Source organism: Oncorhynchus masou, unplaced genomic scaffold (genome assembly GCF_036934945.1).
Source record: "Oncorhynchus masou masou isolate Uvic2021 unplaced genomic scaffold, UVic_Omas_1.1 unplaced_scaffold_1340, whole genome shotgun sequence".
Lineage (NCBI taxonomy): Eukaryota > Metazoa > Chordata > Actinopteri > Salmoniformes > Salmonidae > Oncorhynchus > Oncorhynchus masou.
The window spans coordinates 27,501-46,822 of NW_027003283.1; the positions used below are offsets into that span (position 1 = coordinate 27,501).

The window sequence follows — 19,322 nt, forward strand, 5'->3', positions numbered from 1 at the left end:
CCCAGGTGAATCATCCTCCTCATTATACACTCCTGAACCACCCGGGTGAATCATCCTCCTCATTTTACACTCCTGAACCACCCAGGTGAATCATCCTCCTCATTTTACACTCATGAACCACCCAGGTGAATCATCCCCCTCATTATACACTCCTGAACCACCCAGGTGAATCATCCTCCTCATTATACACTCCTGAACCACCCAGGTGAATCATCCTCCTCATTATACACTCCTGAACCACCCAGGTGAATCATCCCCCTCATTATACACTCCTGAACCACCCAGGTGAATCATCTCCCTCATTATACACTCCTAAACCACCCAGGTGAATCATCCTCCTCATTATACACTCCTGAACCACCCAGGTGAATCATCCTCCTCATTATACATTCCTGAACCACCCAGGTGAATCATCCACCTCATTATACACTCCTGAACCACCCAGGTGAATCATCTCCCTCATTATACACTCCTGAACCACCCAGGTGAATCATCCTCCTCATTATACACTCCTGAACCACCCAGGTGAATCATCGTCCTCATTATACACTCCTGAACCACCCAGGTGAATCATCCTCCTCATTATACACTCCTGAACCACCCAGGTGAATCATCCCCCTCATTATACACTCCTGAACCACCCAGGTGAATCATCCCCCTCATTATACACTCCTGAACCACCCAGGTGAATCATCCCCCTCATTATTCACTCCTGAACCACCCAGGTGAATCATCTTCCTCATTATACACTCCTGAACCACCCAGGTGAATCATCCCCCTCATTATACACTCCTGAACCACCCAGGTGAATCATCCCCCTCATTATACACTCCTGAACCACCCAGGTGAATCATCCTCCTCATTATACACTCCTGAACCACCCAGGTGAATCATCCCCCTCATTATACACTCCTGAACCACCCAGGTGAATCATCCTCCTCATTATACACTCCTGAACCACCCAGGTAAATCATCCTCCTCATTATACACTCCTCAACCACCCAGGTGAATCATCCTCCTCATTATACACTCCTCAACCACCCACGTGAATCATCCCCTCATTATACACTCCTGAACCACCCAGGTGAATCATCCTCCTCATTATACACTCCTGAACCACCCAGGTGAATCATCCCCCTCATTATACACTCCTGAACCACCCAGGTGAATCATCCTCCTCATTATACACTCCTGAACCACCCAGGTGAATCATCCCCCTCATTATACACTCCTCAACCACCCAGGTGAATCATCCTCCTCATTATACACTCCTGAACCACCCAGGTGAATCATCCCCCTCATTATACACTCCTGAACCACCCAGGTGAATCATCCTCCTCATTATACACTCCTGAACCACCCAGGTGAATCATCTTCCTCATTATACACTCCTGAACCACCCAGGTGAATCATCCCCCTCATTATACACTCCTGAACCACCCAGGTGAATCATCCTCCTCATTATACACTCCTGAACCACCCAGGTGAATCATCCTCCTCATTATACACTCCTGAACCACCCAGGTGAATCATCCTCCTGATTATACACTCCTGAACCACCCAGGTGAATCATCCCCCTCATTATACACTCCTGAACCACCCAGGTGAATCATCCCCCTCATTATACACTCCTCAACCACCCAGGTGAATCATCCTCCTCATTATACACTCCTGAACCACCCAGGTGAATCATCCCCCTCATTATACACTCCTCAACCACCCAGGTGAATCATCCTCCTCATTATACACTCCTCAACCACCCAGGTGAATCATCCCCCTCATTATACACTCCTGAACCACCCAGGTGAATCATCTTCCTCATTATACACTCCTGAACCACACAAATGCAACTTATTTTGTGACTTTTGAAACACATGTTGACTCCTTCAGGCCATTACAACGGGCTTGAATACCTATTGACTCAAGACATTTCAGCGTTTCATTTTTAAAATTAAATTCGTAAACATATCTAAAAGGATAATTCCACTTTAACATTAGGGGGTATTGTGTGTAGGTCAGTGACCCCCCCCCCAAAAAAAATCTGAATTGATTCCATTTTAAATTCCACCCTGTAACACAACTTTCTGAATGTTTGTGCCCCTGATTCTAAGCACCGACAGATCCCCTTGATTCTAACCTTGTCTCTGTCGACGTAAAGCACCCCCTGATTCTAACCTTGTCTCTGTAGACGTAGAGCACCCCCTGATTCTAACCTTGTCTCTGTAGATGTAAAGCACCCCCTGATTCTAACCTTGTCTCTGTAGACGTAAAGCACCCCCTGATTCTAACCTTGTCTCTGTAGACGTAAAACACCCCCTGATTCTAACCTTGTCTCTGTAGACATAAAGCACCCCCTGATTCTAACCTTGTCTCTGTAGACGTAAAGCACCCCCTGATTCTAACCTTGTCTCTTAGACGTAAAGCACCCCCTGATTCTAACCTTGTCTCTGTAGATGTAGAGCACCCCCTGATTCTAACCTTGTCTCTGTAGACGTAAAGCACCCCCTGATTCTAACCTTGTCTCTGTAGACGTAAAGCACCCCCTGATTCTAACCTTGTCTCTTAGACGTAAAGCACCCCCTGATTCTAACCTTGTCTCTGTAGATGTAGAGCACCCCCTGATTCTAACCTTGTCTCTGTAGATGTAAAGCACCCCCTGATTCTAACCTTGTCTCTGTAGACGTAAAGCACCCCCTGATTCTAACCTTGTCTCTGTAGACGTAAAACACCCCCTGATTCTAACCTTGTCTCTGTAGACGTAAAGCACCCCCTGATTCTAACCTTGTCTCTGTAGATGTAGAGCACCCCCTGATTCTAACCTTGTCTCTGTAGACGTAAAGCACCCCCTGATTCTAACCTTGTCTCTGTAGATGTAGAGCACCCCTTGATTCTAACCTTGTCTCTGTAGACGTAAAGCACCCCCTGATTCTAACCTTGTCTATGTAGACGTAAAGCACCCCCTGATTCTAACCTTGTCTCTTAGACGTAAAGCACCCCCTGATTCTAACCTTGTCTCTGTAGATGTAGAGCACCCCCTGATTCTAACCTTGTCTCTGTAGACGTAAAGCACCCCCTGATTCTAACCTTGTCTCTGTAGACGTAAAGCACCCCCTGATTCTAACCTTGTCTCTGTAGACGTAAAGCACCCCCTGATTCTAACCTTGTCTCTGTAGACGTAAAGCACCCCCTGATTCTAACCTTGTCTCTGTAGACGTAAAGCACCGCCTGATTCTAACCTTGTCTCTGTAGACGTAAAGCACCCCCTGATTCTAACCTTGTCTCTGTAGATGTAGAGCACCCCCTGATTCTAACCTTGTCTCTGTAGACGTAGAGCACCCCCTGATTCTAACCTTGTCTCTGTAGACGTAAAGCACCCCCTGATTCTAACCTTGTCTCTTAGACGTAAAGCACCCCCTGATTCTAACCTTGTCTCTGTAGATGTAGAGCACCCCCTGATTCTAACCTTGTCTCTGTAGATGTAGAGCACCCCCTGATTCTAACCTTGTCTCTGTAGACGTAAAACACCCCCTGATTCTAACCTTGTCTCTGTAGACGTAAAACACCCCCTAATTCTAACCTTGTCTCTGTAGACGTAGAGCACCCCCTAATTCTAACCTTGTCTCTGTAGACGTAGAGCACCCCCTGATTCTAACCTTGTCTCTGTAGACGTAAAACACCCCTGATTCTAACCTTGTTTCTGTAGACGTAAAGCACCCCTGATTCTAACCTTGTCTCTGTAGACGTAAAGCACCCCCTGATTCTAACCTTGTCTCTGTAGACGTAAAACACCCCCTGATTCTAACCTTGTCTCTGTAGACGTAAAGCACCCCCTGATTCTAACCTTGTCTCTGTAGATGTAGAGCACCCCTGATTCTAACCTTGTCTCTGTAGATGTAGAGCACCCCTGATTCTAACCTTGTCTCTGTAGACGTAAAGCACCCCCTGATTCTAACCTTGTCTCTGTAGACGTAAAGCACCCCTGATTCTAACCTTGTCTCTGTAGATGTAGAGCACCCCTGATTCTAACCTTGTCTCTGTAGACGTAAAGCACCCCTGATTCTAACCTTGTCTCTGTAGACGTAAAGCACCCCTGATTCTAACCTTGTCTCTGTAGACATAAAGCACCCCCTGATTCTAACCTTGTCTCTGTAGATGTAGAGCACCCCTGATTCTAACCTTGTCTCTGTAGACGTAAAGCACCCCTGATTTTAACCTTGTCTCTGTAGACGTAAAGCACCCCCTGATTCTAACCTTGTCTCTTAGACGTAAAGCACCCCCTGATTCTAACCTTGTCTCTGTAGATGTAGAGCACCCCCTGATTCTAACCTTGTCTCTGTAGACGTAAAACACCCCCTGATTCTAACCTTGTCTCTGTAGACGTAAAGCACCCCCTAATTCTAACCTTGTCTCTGTAGACGTAGAGCACCCCCTAATTCTAACCTTGTCTCTGTAGACGTAGAGCACCCCCTGATTCTAACCTTGTCTCTGTAGACGTAAAACACCCCCTGATTCTAACCTTGTTTCTGTAGACGTAAAGCACCCCCTGATTCTAACCTTGTCTCTGTAGACGTAAAGCACCCCCTGATTCTAACCTTGTCTCTGTAGACGTAAAACACCCCCTGATTCTAACCTTGTCTCTGTAGACGTAAAGCACCCCCTGATTCTAACCTTGTCTCTGTAGACGTAAAGCACCCCCTGATTCTAACCTTGTCTCTGTAGATGTAGAGCACCCCCTGATTCTAACCTTGTCTCTGTAGATGTAGAGCACCCCCTGATTCTAACCTTGTCTCTGTAGACGTAAAACACCCCCTGATTCTAACCTTGTCTCTGTAGACGTAAAACACCCCCTAATTCTAACCTTGTCTCTGTAGACGTAGAGCACCCCTCATTCTAACCTTGTCTCTGTAGACGTAGAGCACCCCCTGATTCTAACCTTGTCTCTGTAGACGTAAAACACCCCCTGATTCTAACCTTGTTTCTGTAGACGTAAAGCACCCCCTGATTCTAACCTTGTCTCTGTAGACGTAAAGCACCCCCTGATTCTAACCTTGTCTCTGTAGACGTAAAACACCCCCTGATTCTAACCTTGTCTCTGTAGACGTAAAGCACCCCCTGATTCTAACCTTGTCTCTGTAGATGTAGAGCACCCCCTGATTCTAACCTTGTCTCTGTAGATGTAGAGCACCCCCTGATTCTAACCTTGTCTCTGTAGACGTAAAGCACCCCCTGATTCTAACCTTGTCTCTGTAGACGTAAAGCACCCCCTGATTCTAACCTTGTCTCTGTAGATGTAGAGCACCCCTGATTCTAACCTTGTCTCTGTAGACGTAAAGCACCCCCTGATTCTAACCTTGTCTCTGTAGACGTAAAGCACCCCCTGATTCTAACCTTGTCTCTGTAGACATAAAGCACCCCCTGATTCTAACCTTGTCTCTGTAGATGTAGAGCACCCCCTGATTCTAACCTTGTCTCTGTAGACGTAAAGCACCCCCTGATTTTAACCTTGTCTCTGTAGACGTAAAGCACCCCCTGATTCTAACCTTGTCTCTTAGACGTAAAGCACCCCCTGATTCTAACCTTGTCTCTGTAGATGTAGAGCACCCCCTGATTCTAACCTTGTCTCTGTAGACGTAAAACACCCCCTGATTCTAACCTTGTCTCTGTAGACGTAAAGCACCCCTAATTCTAACCTTGTCTCTGTAGACGTAGAGCACCCCTAATTCTAACCTTGTCTCTGTAGACGTAGAGCACCCCCTGATTCTAACCTTGTCTCTGTAGACGTAAAACACCCCCTGATTCTAACCTTGTTTCTGTAGACGTAAAGCACCCCTGATTCTAACCTTGTCTCTGTAGACGTAAAGCACCCCCTGATTCTAACCTTGTCTCTGTAGACGTAAAACACCCCCTGATTCTAACCTTGTCTCTGTAGACGTAAAGCACCCCCTGATTCTAACCTTGTCTCTGTAGACGTAAAGCACCCCCTGATTCTAACCTTGTCTCTGTAGATGTAGAGCACCCCCTGATTCTAACCTTGTCTCTGTAGACGTAAAGCACCCCCTGATTCTAACCTTGTCTCTGTAGACGTAAAGCACCCCCTGATTCTAACCTTGTCTCTGTAGACGTAAAGCACCCCCTGATTCTAACCTTGTCTCTTAGACGTAAAGCACCCCCTGATTCTAACCTTGTCTCTGTAGATGTAGAGCACCCCCTGATTCTAACCTTGTCTCTGTAGATGTAGAGCACCCCCTGATTCTAACCTTGTCTCTGTAGATGTAAAGCACCCCCTGATTCTAACCTTGTCTCTGTAGACGTAAAGCACCCCCTGATTCTAACCTTGTCTCTGTAGATGTAGAGCACCCCTGATTCTAACCTTGTCTCTGTAGACGTAAAGCACCCCCTGATTCTAACCTTGTCTCTGTAGACGTAAAGCACCCCTGATTCTAACCTTGTCTCTGTAGATGTAGAGCACCCCTGATTCTAACCTTGTCTCTGTAGACGTAAAGCACCCCCTGATTCTAACCTTGTCTCTGTAGACGTAAAGCACCCCCTGATTCTAACCTTGTCTCTTAGACGTAAAGCACCCCCTGATTCTAACCTTGTCTCTGTAGATGTAGAGCACCCCCTGATTCTAACCTTGTCTCTGTAGACGTAAAACACCCCCTGATTCTAACCTTGTCTCTGTAGACGTAAAGCACCCCCTAATTCTAACCTTGTCTCTGTAGACGTAGAGCACCCCCTAATTCTAACCTTGTCTCTGTAGACGTAGAGCACCCCCTGATTCTAACCTTGTCTCTGTAGACGTAAAACACCCCCTGATTCTAACCTTGTTTCTGTAGACGTAAAGCACCCCCTGATTCTAACCTTGTCTCTGTAGACGTAAAGCACCCCCTGATTCTAACCTTGTCTCTGTAGACGTAAAACACCCCTGATTCTAACCTTGTCTCTGTAGACGTAAAGCACCCCCTGATTCTAACCTTGTCTCTGTAGATGTAGAGCACCCCCTGATTCTAACCTTGTCTCTGTAGATGTAGAGCACCCCCTGATTCTAACCTTGTCTCTGTAGACGTAAAGCACCCCCTGATTCTAACCTTGTCTCTGTAGACGTAAAGCACCCCCTGATTCTAACCTTGTCTCTGTAGATGTAGAGCACCCCCTGATTCTAACCTTGTCTCTGTAGACGTAAAGCACCCCCTGATTCTAACCTTGTCTCTGTAGACGTAAAACACCCCCTGATTCTAACCTTGTCTCTGTAGACGTAGAGCACCCCCTGATTCTAACCTTGTCTCTGTAGATGTAAAGCACCCCCTGATTCTAACCTTGTCTCTGTAGACGTAAAGCACCCCCTGATTCTAACCTTGTCTCTGTAGATGTAAAACACCCCCTGATTCTAACCTTGTCTCTGTAGACGTAAAGCACCCCCTGATTCTAACCTTGTCTCTGTAGATGTAGAGCACCCCCTGATTCTAACCTTGTCTCTGTAGACGTAAAGCACCCCCTGATTCTAACCTTGTATCTGTAGACGTAAAGCACCCCCTGATTCTAACCTTGTCTCTGTAGACGTAAAGCACCCCCTGATTCTAACCTTGTCTCTTAGACGTAAAGCACCCCCTGATTCTAACCTTGTCTCTGTAGATGTAGAGCACCCCCTGATTCTAACCTTGTCTCTGTAGATGTAGAGCACCCCCTGATTCTAACCTTGTCTCTGTAGATGTAAAGCACCCCCTGATTCTAACCTTGTCTCTGTAGACGTAAAGCACCCCCTGATTCTAACCTTGTCTCTGTAGACGTAAAACACCCCCTGATTCTAACCTTGTCTCTGTAGACGTAAAGCACCCCCTGATTCTAACCTTGTCTCTGTAGACGTAAAGCACCCCCTGATTCTAACCTTGTCTCTGTAGACGTAAAGCACCCCCTGATTCTAACCTTGTCTCTGTAGATGTAGAGCACCCCCTGATTCTAACCTTGTCTCTGTAGACGTAAAGCACCCCCTGATTCTAACCTTGTCTCTGTAGGACGTAAAGCACCCCTTGATTCTAACCTTGTCTCTTAGACGTAAAGCACCCCTGATTCTAACCTTGTCTCTGTAGATGTAGAGCACCCCTGATTCTAACCTTGTCTCTGTAGATGTAGAGCACCCCTGATTCTAACCTTGTCTCTGTAGACGTAAAGCACCCCCTGATTCTAACCTTGTCTCTGTAGACGTAAAGCACCCCCTGATTCTAACCTTGTCTCTGTAGACGTAAAGCACCCCCTGATTCTAACCTTGTCTCTTAGACGTAAACCACCCCCTGATTCTAACCTTGTCTCTGTAGATGTAGAGCACCCCCTGATTCTAACCTTGTCTCTGTAGATGTAGAGCACCCCCTGATTCTAACCTTGTCTCTGTAGATGTAAAGCACCCCCTGATTCTAACCTTGTCTCTGTAGACGTAAAGCACCCCCTGATTCTAACCTTGTCTCTGTAGATGTAGAGCACCCCCTGATTCTAACCTTGTCTCTGTAGACGTAAAGCACCCCCTGATTCTAACCTTGTCTCTGTAGACGTAAAGCACCCCTGATTCTAACCTTGTCTCTGTAGATGTAGAGCACCCCCTGATTCTAACCTTGTCTCTGTAGACGTAAAACACCCCTGATTCTAACCTTGTCTCTGTAGACGTAAAGCACCCCCTAATTCTAACCTTGTCTCTGTAGACGTAGAGCACCCCTAATTCTAACCTTGTCTCTGTAGACGTAGAGCACCCCTGATTCTAACCTTGTCTCTGTAGACGTAAAACACCCCCTGATTCTAACCTTGTTTCTGTAGACGTAAAGCACCCCCTGATTCTAACCTTGTCTCTGTAGACGTAAAGCACCCCCTGATTCTAACCTTGTCTCTGTAGACGTAAAACACCCCCTGATTCTAACCTTGTCTCTGTAGACGTAAAGCACCCCTGATTCTAACCTTGTCTCTGTAGATGTAGAGCACCCCCTGATTCTAACCTTGTCTCTGTAGACGTAAAGCACCCCCTGATTCTAACCTTGTCTCTGTAGACGTAAAGCACCCCCTGATTCTAACCTTGTCTCTGTAGATGTAGAGCACCCCCTGATTCTAACCTTGTCTCTGTAGACGTAAAGCACCCCCTGATTCTAACCTTGTCTCTGTAGACGTAAAACACCCCTGATTCTAACCTTGTCTCTGTAGACGTAGAGCACCCCTGATTCTAACCTTGTCTCTGTAGATGTAAAGCACCCCCTGATTCTAACCTTGTCTCTGTAGACGTAAAGCACCCCCTGATTCTAACCTTGTCTCTGTAGACGTAAAACACCCCCTGATTCTAACCTTGTCTCTGTAGACGTAAAGCACCCCCTGATTCTAACCTTGTCTCTGTAGATGTAGAGCACCCCTGATTCTAACCTTGTCTCTGTAGACGTAAAGCACCCCTGATTCTAACCTTGTATCTGTAGACGTAAAGCACCCCCTGATTCTAACCTTGTCTCTGTAGACGTAAAGCACCCCCTGATTCTAACCTTGTCTCTTAGACGTAAAGCACCCCCTGATTCTAACCTTGTCTCTGTAGATGTAGAGCACCCCCTGATTCTAACCTTGTCTCTGTAGATGTAGAGCACCCCCTGATTCTAACCTTGTCTCTGTAGATGTAAAGCACCCCCTGATTCTAACCTTGTCTCTGTAGACGTAAAGCACCCCCTGATTCTAACCTTGTCTCTGTAGACGTAAAACACCCCCTGATTCTAACCTTGTCTCTGTAGACGTAAAGCACCCCCTGATTCTAACCTTGTCTCTGTAGACGTAAAGCACCCCCTGATTCTAACCTTGTCTCTGTAGACGTAAAACACCCCCTGATTCTAACCTTGTCTCTGTAGACGTAAAGCACCCCCTGATTCTAACCTTGTCTCTGTAGATGTAGAGCACCCCCTGATTCTAACCTTGTCTCTGTAGACGTAAAGCACCCCCTGATTCTAACCTTGTCTCTGTAGACGTAAAGCACCCCTTGATTCTAACCTTGTCTCTTAGACGTAAAGCACCCCCTGATTCTAACCTTGTCTCTGTAGATGTAGAGCACCCCCTGATTCTAACCTTGTCTCTGTAGACGTAGAGCACCCCCTGATTCTAACCTTGTCTCTGTAGATGTAAAGCACCCCCTGATTCTAACCTTGTCTCTGTAGACGTAAAGCACCCCCTGATTCTAACCTTGTCTCTGTAGACGTAAAACACCCCCTGATTCTAACCTTGTCTCTGTAGACGTAAAACACCCCCTGATTCTAACCTTGTCTCTGTAGACGTAAAGCACCCCCTGATTCTAACCTTGTCTCTGTAGATGTAGAGCACCCCCTGATTCTAACCTTGTCTCTGTAGATGTAAAACACCCCCTGATTCTAACCTTGTTTCTGTAGACGTAAAGCACCCCCTGATTCTAACCTTGTCTCTGTAGACGTAAAGCACCCCCTGATTCTAACCTTGTCTCTGTAGACGTAAAACACCCCCTGATTCTAACCTTGTCTCTGTAGACGTAAAGCACCCCCTGATTCTAACCTTGTCTCTGTAGATGTAGAGCACCCCCTGATTCTAACCTTGTCTCTGTAGATGTTGAGCACCCCCTGATTCTAACCTTGTCTCTGTAGACGTAAAGCACCCCCTGATTCTAACCTTGTCTCTGTAGACGTAAAGCACCCCCTGATTCTAACCTTGTCTCTGTAGATGTAGAGCACCCCCTGATTCTAACCTTGTCTCTGTAGACGTAAAGCACCCCCTGATTCTAACCTTGTCTCTGTAGACGTAAAACACCCCCTGATTCTAACCTTGTCTCTGTAGACGTAGAGCACCCCCTGATTCTAACCTTGTCTCTGTAGACGTAAAACACCCCCTGATTCTAACCTTGTCTCTGTAGACGTAAAGCACCCCCTGATTCTAACCTTGTCTCTGTAGATGTAGAGCACCCCCTGATTCTAACCTTGTCTCTGTAGACGTAAAGCACCCCCTGATTCTAACCTTGTATCTGTAGACGTAAAGCACCCCCTGATTCTAACCTTGTCTCTGTAGACGTAAAGCACCCCCTGATTCTAACCTTGTCTCTTAGACGTAAAGCACCCCCTGATTCTAACCTTGTCTCTGTAGATGTAGAGCACCCCTGATTCTAACCTTGTCTCTGTAGATGTAGAGCACCCCCTGATTCTAACCTTGTCTCTGTAGATGTAAAGCACCCCCTGATTCTAACCTTGTCTCTGTAGACGTAAAGCACCCCCTGATTCTAACCTTGTCTCTGTAGACGTAAAACACCCCCTGATTCTAACCTTGTCTCTGTAGACGTAAAGCACCCCCTGATTCTAACCTTGTCTCTGTAGACGTAAAGCACCCCCTGATTCTAACCTTGTCTCTGTAGACGTAAAACACCCCCTGATTCTAACCTTGTCTCTGTAGACGTAAAGCACCCCTGATTCTAACCTTGTCTCTGTAGATGTAGAGCACCCCCTGATTCTAACCTTGTCTCTGTAGACGTAAAGCACCCCCTGATTCTAACCTTGTCTCTGTAGACGTAAAGCACCCCTTGATTCTAACCTTGTCTCTTAGACGTAAAGCACCCCCTGATTCTAACCTTGTCTCTGTAGATGTAGAGCACCCCCTGATTCTAACCTTGTCTCTGTAGACGTAAAGCACCCCCTGATTCTAACCTTGTCTCTGTAGACGTAAAACACCCCCTGATTCTAACCTTGTCTCTGTAGACGTAAAACACCCCTGATTCTAACCTTGTCTCTGTAGACGTAAAGCACCCCCTGATTCTAACCTTGTCTCTGTAGACGTAAAGCACCCCCTGATTCTAACCTTGTCTCTGTAGACGTAAAGCACCCCCTGATTCTAACCTTGTCTCTGTAGACGTAAAGCACCCCCTGATTCTAACCTTGTCTCTGTAGACATAAAGCACCCCCTGATTCTAACCTTGTCTCTGTAGACGTAAAGCACCCCCTGATTCTAACCTTGTCTCTGTAGACGTAAAGCACCCCCTGATTCTAACCTTGTCTCTGTAGATGTAAAGCACCCCCTGATTCTAACCTTGTCTCTGTAGACGTAGAGCACCCCCTGATTCTAACCTTGTCTCTGTAGATGTAAAGCACCCCTTGATTCTAACCTTGTCTCTGTAGACGTAAAGCACCCCCTGATTCTAACCTTGTCTCTGTAGACGTAAAGCACCCCCTGATTCTAACCTTGTCTCTGTAGACGTAAAGCACCCCCTGATTCTAACCGTGTCTCTGTAGATGTAAAGCACCCCCTGATTCTAACCTTGTCTCTGTAGATGTAAAGCACCCCCTGATTCTAACCTTGTCTCTGTAGACGTAAAGCACCCCCTGATTCTAACCTTGTCTCTGTAGACGTAAAGCACCCCTGATTCTAACCTTGTCTCTGTAGACGTAAAGCACCCCCTGATTCTAACCGTGTCTCTGTAGATGTAAAGCACCCCCTGATTCTAACCTTGTCTCTGTAGATGTAAAGCACCCCCTGATTCTAACCTTGTCTCTGTAGACGTAGAGCACCCCCTGATTCTAACCTTGTCTCTGTAGATGTAAAGCACCCCCTGATTCTAACCTTGTCTCTGTAGACGTAAAGCACCCCCTGATTCTAACCTTGTCTCTGTAGACGTAAAGCACCCCCTGATTCTAACCTTGTCTCTGTAGACGTAAAGCACCCCCTGATTCTAACCGTGTCTCTGTAGATGTAAAGCACCCCCTGATTCTAACCTTGTCTCTGTAGATGTAAAGCACCCCCTGATTCTAACCTTGTCTCTGTAGACGTAAAGCACCCCCTGATTCTAACCTTGTCTCTGTAGACGTAAAGCACCCCCTGATTCTAACCTTGTCTCTGTAGACGTAAAGCACCCCCTGATTCTAACCGTGTCTCTGTAGATGTAAAGCACCCCCTGATTCTAACCTTGTCTCTGTAGATGTAAAGCACCCCCTGATTCTAACCTTGTCTCTGTAGACGTAAAACACCCCCTGATTCTAACCTTGTCTCTGTAGACGTAAAGCACCCCCTGATTCTAACCGTGTCTCTGTAGACGTAAAACACCGACGGATCCCCCTGCTGTTCTTCGCCAACAAGATGGACGTGAGAGACGCCCTGTCTTCAGTCAAGGTCTCCCAGCTCCTCTGTCTGGAGAACATCAAGGACAAGCCCTGGCACATCTGGTAGATTACTGCACCTGTACATAGCCCACCGATAATTTAGCCCAAACAACTACCTCTTTCCCGACTGTATTTAATTTATTTATTTTGCTCCTTTACACCCCATTATTTCTCTCTACTTTGCACATTCTTCCATTGCAAATCTACCATTCCAGTGTTTTACTTGCTATATTGTATTTATTTTGCCACCATGGCCTTTTTTTGCCTTTACCTCCCTTATCTCACCTCATTTGCTCACATCGTATATAGACTTGTTTATACTGTATTATTGACTGTATGTTTGTTTTACTCCATGTGTAACTCTGTGTCGTTGTATGTGTCGAACTGCTTTGCTTTATCCTGGCCAGGTCGCAGTTGTAAATGAGAACTTGTTCTCAACTTGCCAACCTGGTTAAATAAAGGTGAAATATATATAAATACATATAGGTGAAATGAATAAAACATTTAAAAGATAGCTGAGTTATAAAACACCCAGAATCCATCTTGGCACACATTTCACGTTTCTAGACCAGCACCACGACGATTCAGTCCGTTACATTAGATTTCATCGGGTCTGTTTTTTCAGTCCAACCTCCAGAACAGGCCTTTTTGGTTATATGACGAAACGTTGCCTTTTCTAATCGTTGTTGAACCGCTGGTTTTCACTGACCTGCTCTCTTTTGTGTCTGTTTCAGTGCCAGCGATGCTGTAAAAGGAGAAGGTTTACCGGAAGGCGTCGATTGGCTGCAAGGTGCGGCAGACTCTCTCTCTCTCTCGTGGTTTCAGCACCACTAAATGTGTTTGATTTGATTTTTCTCCATAGTTATGTGATATGTAGAAACTAATGGCTTCATTTAAATTTAAATGTAATTATTTCCATTTGACTTCCGTCTGTAGATGAAATGTCACTGTGAGTATTTGACGTCATTAGTGTTTAGTGTAGTAGACTGGCAGTAGAACCCCACAATGAACCTCTAGTCTACGTCATTAGTGTTTAGTGTAGTAGACTGGCAGTAGAACCCCATAATGAACCTTTAGTCCACGTCATTAGTGTAGTAGACTGGCAGTAGAACCTCATAATGAACCTTTAGTCCACGTCATTAGTGTAGTAGACTGGCAGTAGAACCCCATAATGAACCTCTAGTCCACGTCGTTAGTGTTTAGTGTAGTAGACTGGCAGTAGAACCCCATAATGAACCTCTAGTCCACGTCATTAGTGTTTAGTGTAGTAGACTGGCAGTAGAACCCCGTAATGAACCTCTAGTCCACGTCATTAGTGTTTAGTGTAGTAGACTGGCAGTAGAACCCCATAATGAACCTCTAGTCCACGTCATTAGTGTAGTAGACTGGCAGTAGAACCCCATAATGAACCTCTAGTCCACGTCATTAGTGTTTAGTGTATTAGACTGGCAGTAGAACCCCGTAATGAACCTCTCGTCCACGTCATTAGTGTAGTAGACTGGCAGTAGAACCCCATAATGAACCTTTAGTCCACGTCATTAGTGTTTAGTGTAGTAGACTGGCAGTAGAACCCCGTAATGAACCTCTAGTCCACGTCATTAGTGTTTAGTGTAGTAGACTGGCAGTAGAACCCCATAATGAACCTCTAGTCCACGTCATTAGTGTTTAGTGTAGTAGACTGGCAGTAGAACCTCATAATGAACCTTTAGTCCACGTCATTAGTGTTTAGTGTAGTAGACTGGCAGTAGAACCCCGTAATGAACCTCTAGTCCACGTCATTAGTGTTTAGTGTAGTAGACTGGCAGTAGAACCCCGTAATGAACCTCTAGTCCACGTCATTAGTGTTTAGTGTAGTAGACTGGCAGTAGAACCCCTTAATGAACCTCTAGTCCACGTCGTTAGTGTTTAGTGTAGTAGACTGGCAGTAGAACCCCATAATGGACCTCTAGTCCACGTCATTAGTGTAGTAGACTGTCAGTAGAACCCCGTAATGAACCTCTAGTCCACGTCATTAGTGTTTAGTGTAGTAGACTGGCAGTAGAACCCCATAATGAACCTCTAGTCCACGTCATTAGTGTTTAGTGTAGTAGACTGGCAGTAGAACCCCATAATGAACCTCTAGTCCACGTCATTAGTGTTTAGTGTAGTAGACTGGCAGTAGAACCCCATAATGAACCTCTAGTCCACGTCATTAGTGTTTAGTGTAGTAGACTGGCAGTAGAACCTCATAATGAACCTCTAGTCCACGTCATTAGTGTTTAGTGTAGTAGACTGGCAGTAGAACCCCATAATGAACCTCTAGTCCACGTCATTAGTGTTTAGTGTAGTAGACTGGCAGTAGAACCCCTTAATGAACCTCTAGTCCACGTCATTAGTGTTTAGTGTAGTAGACTGGCAGTAGAACCCCATAATGAACCTCTAGTCCACGTCATTAGTGTAGTAGACTGTCAGTAGAACCCCTTAATGAACCTCTAGTCCACGTCATTAGTGTAGTAGACTGGCAGTAGAACCCCATAATGAACCTCTAGTCCACGTCATTAGTGTTTAGTGTAGTAGACTGGCAGTAGAACCCCTTAATGAACCTCTAGTCCACGTCATTAGTGTTTAGTGTAGTAGACTGGCAGTAGAACCCCATAATGAACCTCTAGTCCACGTCATTAGTGTTTAGTGTAGTAGACTGTCAGTAGAACCCCTTAATGAACCTCTAGTCCACGTCATTAGTGTTTAGTGTACTGGCAGTAGAACCCCGTAATGAACCTCTAGTCCACGTCATTAGTGTTTAGTGTAGTAGTCTGGCAGTAGAACCCCGTAATGAACCTCTAGTCCACGTCATTAGTGTTTAGTGTAGTAGACTGGCAGTGGAACCCCGTAATGAACCTCTAGTCCACGTCATTAGTGTAGTAGACTGGCAGTAGAACCCCATAATGAACCTTTAGTCCACGTCATTAGTGTTTAGTGTAGTAGACTGGCAGTAGAACCCCATAATGAACCTTTAGTCCACGTCATTAGTGTTTAGTGTAGTAGACTGGCAGTAGAACCCCGTAATGAACCTCTAGTCCACGTCATTAGTGTTTAGTGTAGTAGACTGGCAGTAGAACCCCATAATGAACCTCTAGTCCACGTCATTAGTGTTTAGTGTAGTAGACTGGCAGTAGAACCTCATAATGAACCTTTAGTCCACGTCATTAGTGTTTAGTGTAGTAGACTGGCAGTAGAACCCCGTAATGAACCTCTAGTCCACGTCATTAGTGTTTAGTGTAGTAGACTGGCAGTAGAACCCCGTAATGAACCTCTAGTCCACGTCATTAGTGTTTAGTGTAGTAGACTGGCAGTAGAACCCCTTAATGAACCTCTAGTCCACGTCGTTAGTGTTTAGTGTAGTAGACTGGCAGTAGAACCCCATAATGAACCTTTAGTCCACGTCATTAGTGTTTAGTGTAGTAGACTGGCAGTAGAACCCCATAATGAACCTCTAGTCCACGTCATTAGTGTTTAGTGTAGTAGACTGGCAGTAGAACCCCTTAATGAACCTCTAGTCCACGTCGTTAGTGTTTAGTGTAGTAGACTGGCAGTAGAACCCCATAATGGACCTCTAGTCCACGTCATTAGTGTAGTAGACTGTCAGTAGAACCCCGTAATGAACCTCTAGTCCACGTCATTAGTGTTTAGTGTAGTAGACTGGCAGTAGAACCCCATAATGAACCTCTAGTCCACGTCATTAGTGTTTAGTGTAGTAGACTGGCAGTAGAACCCCATAATGAACCTCTAGTCCACGTCATTAGTGTTTAGTGTAGTAGACTGGCAGTAGAACCCCATAATGAACCTCTAGTCCACGTCATTAGTGTTTAGTGTAGTAGACTGGCAGTAGAACCTCATAATGAACCTCTAGTCCACGTCATTAGTGTTTAGTGTAGTAGACTGGCAGTAGAACCCCATAATGAACCTCTAGTCCACATCATTAGTGTTTAGTGTAGTAGACTGGCAGTAGAACCCCATAATGAACCTCTAGTCCACGTCATTAGTGTAGTAGACTGTCAGTAGAACCCCTTAATGAACCTCTAGTCCACGTCATTAGTGTAGTAGACTGGCAGTAGAACCCCATAATGAACCTCTAGTCCATGTCATTAGTGTTTAGTGTAGTAGACTGGCAGTAGAACCCCTTAATGAACCTCTAGTCCACGTCATTAGTGTTTAGTGTAGTAGACTGGCAGTAGAACCCCATAATGAACCTCTAGTCCACGTCATTAGTGTTTAGTGTAGTAGACTGTCAGTAGAACCCCTTAATGAACCTCTAGTCCACGTCATTAGTGTTTAGTGTAGTAGACTGGCAGTAGAACCCCGTAATGAACCTCTAGTCCACGTCATTAGTGTTTAGTGTAGTAGACTGGCAGTAGAACCCCTTAATGAACCTCTAGTCCACGTCGTTAGTGTTTAGTGTAGTAGACTGGCAGTAGAACCCCATAATGGACCTCTAGTCCACGTCATTAGTGTAGTAGACTGGCAGTAGAACCCCGTAATGAACCTCTAGTCCACGTCATTAGTGTTTAGTGTAGTAGTCTGGCAGTAGAACCCCGTAATGAACCTCTAGTCCACGTCATTAGTGTTTAGTGTAGTAGACTGGCAGTGGAACCCCGTAATGAACCTCTAGTCCACGTCATTAGTGTAGTAGACTGGCAGTAGAACCCCATAATGAACCTTTAGTCCACGTCATTAGTGTAGTAGACTGGCAGTAGAACCCCGTAATGAACCTCTAGTCCACGTCATTAGTGTTTAGTGTAGTAGTCTGGCAGTAGAACCCCGTAATGAACCTCTAGTCCACGTCATTAGTGTAGTAGACTGGCAGTAGAACCCATAATGAACCTCTAGTCCACGTCATTAGTGTAGTAGACTGTCAGTAGAACCCCTTAATGAACCTCTAGTCCACGTCATTAGTGTTTAGTGTAGTAGACTGGCAGTAGAACCCCTTAATGAACCTCTAGTCCACGTCATTAGTGTTTAGTGTAGTAGACTGGCAGTAGAACCCCATAATGAACCTCTAGTCCACGTCATTAGTGTTTAGTGTAGTAGTCTGGCAGTAGAACCCCATAATAAACCTCTAGTCCACGTCATTAGTGTTTAGTGTAGTAGACTGGCAGTAGAACCCCTTAATGAACCTCTAGTCCACGTCGTTAGTGTTTAGTGTAGTAGACTGGCAGTAGAACCCCTTAATGAACCTCTAGTCCACGTCATTAGTGTAGTAGACTGGCAGTAGAACCCCATAATGAACCTCTAGTCCACGTCATTAGTGTTTAGTGTAGTAGACTGGCAGTAGAACCCCGTAATGAACCTCTAGTCCACGTCATTAGTGTTTTGTGTAGTAGACTGGCAGTAGAACCCCGTAATGAACCTCTAGTCCACGTCATTCCAGTCATCTGCCTTGGTCACCTTTCTCCCTCTGTCACGTGTCTCTAGATCTCTATAAACCTTCCACTGTTCATAGCTCTTCTTATGACCTCTTATAACCCTCCCCTTCTTAGAGAACAATTTGAGATCTGAATTTTCCTCCGTTTGTTGTTTTAATCCAGATCAAATTAGAACGATGAGAACCTGAGAGGTTGAGAGAACGACGACGCGACGTGGAGGGGGGTGAGGAGGGGGGGAATGCCATCGTCTGTTTGTCGTCATGGCAACACTGGAGTCCCTCGGGCGTTGACCCCCCCAATGGTGTAAATTCTCAACATGACTCCTACCACCACCCAACCACACACACACACACATGCCTCAGAAGAGTTGGAGCCAGCTATGACCTTCCGACCTTTAAAGATCAGCCAGTCTGGATGGAGGACGAGCCTTTCCAACGGTCCCTGGAAATAGTCTTTTCTCCAGATAAATCACTCATCTTCCCCCCAGTTTCTCTTTTCACCCTCATTTCAAATGACCCACTCCCAATAAACCAGTTTGAAATTGAGTTTTGTTTTGGACTGATATTCTACAGTAATGTTTTGGACTGATATTCTACAGTAATGTTATGGACTGATATTCTACAGTAATGTTATGGACTGATATATTACAGTAATGTTATGGACTGATATTCTACAGTAATGTTTTGGACTGATATTCTACAGTAATGTTTTGGACTGATATTCTACAGTAATGTTTTGGACTGATATATTACAGTAATGTTTTGGACTGATATATTACAGTAATGTTTTGGACTGATATATTACAGTA

The 19,322-nt window shown here is 45.4% G+C and overlaps 1 protein-coding gene across 1 annotated transcript in view; it reads left to right on the forward strand.

Moving 5' to 3' along the window:
- LOC135530425 (ADP-ribosylation factor-like protein 6) overlaps positions 1-19,059 on the forward strand; it is a 42,630-nt gene extending 23,571 nt beyond the window's left edge. The window contains exons 6-8 of the mRNA XM_064958753.1: positions 13,046-13,175; positions 13,847-13,902; positions 18,677-19,059. Coding sequence (XP_064814825.1) covers positions 13,046-13,175; positions 13,847-13,902; positions 18,677-18,702 — 212 coding nt within the window. The 3' untranslated portion in view covers positions 18,703-19,059. The remainder of the gene's footprint in view (positions 1-13,045; positions 13,176-13,846; positions 13,903-18,676) is intronic.
- Positions 19,060-19,322: the final 263 nt, after the last annotated feature.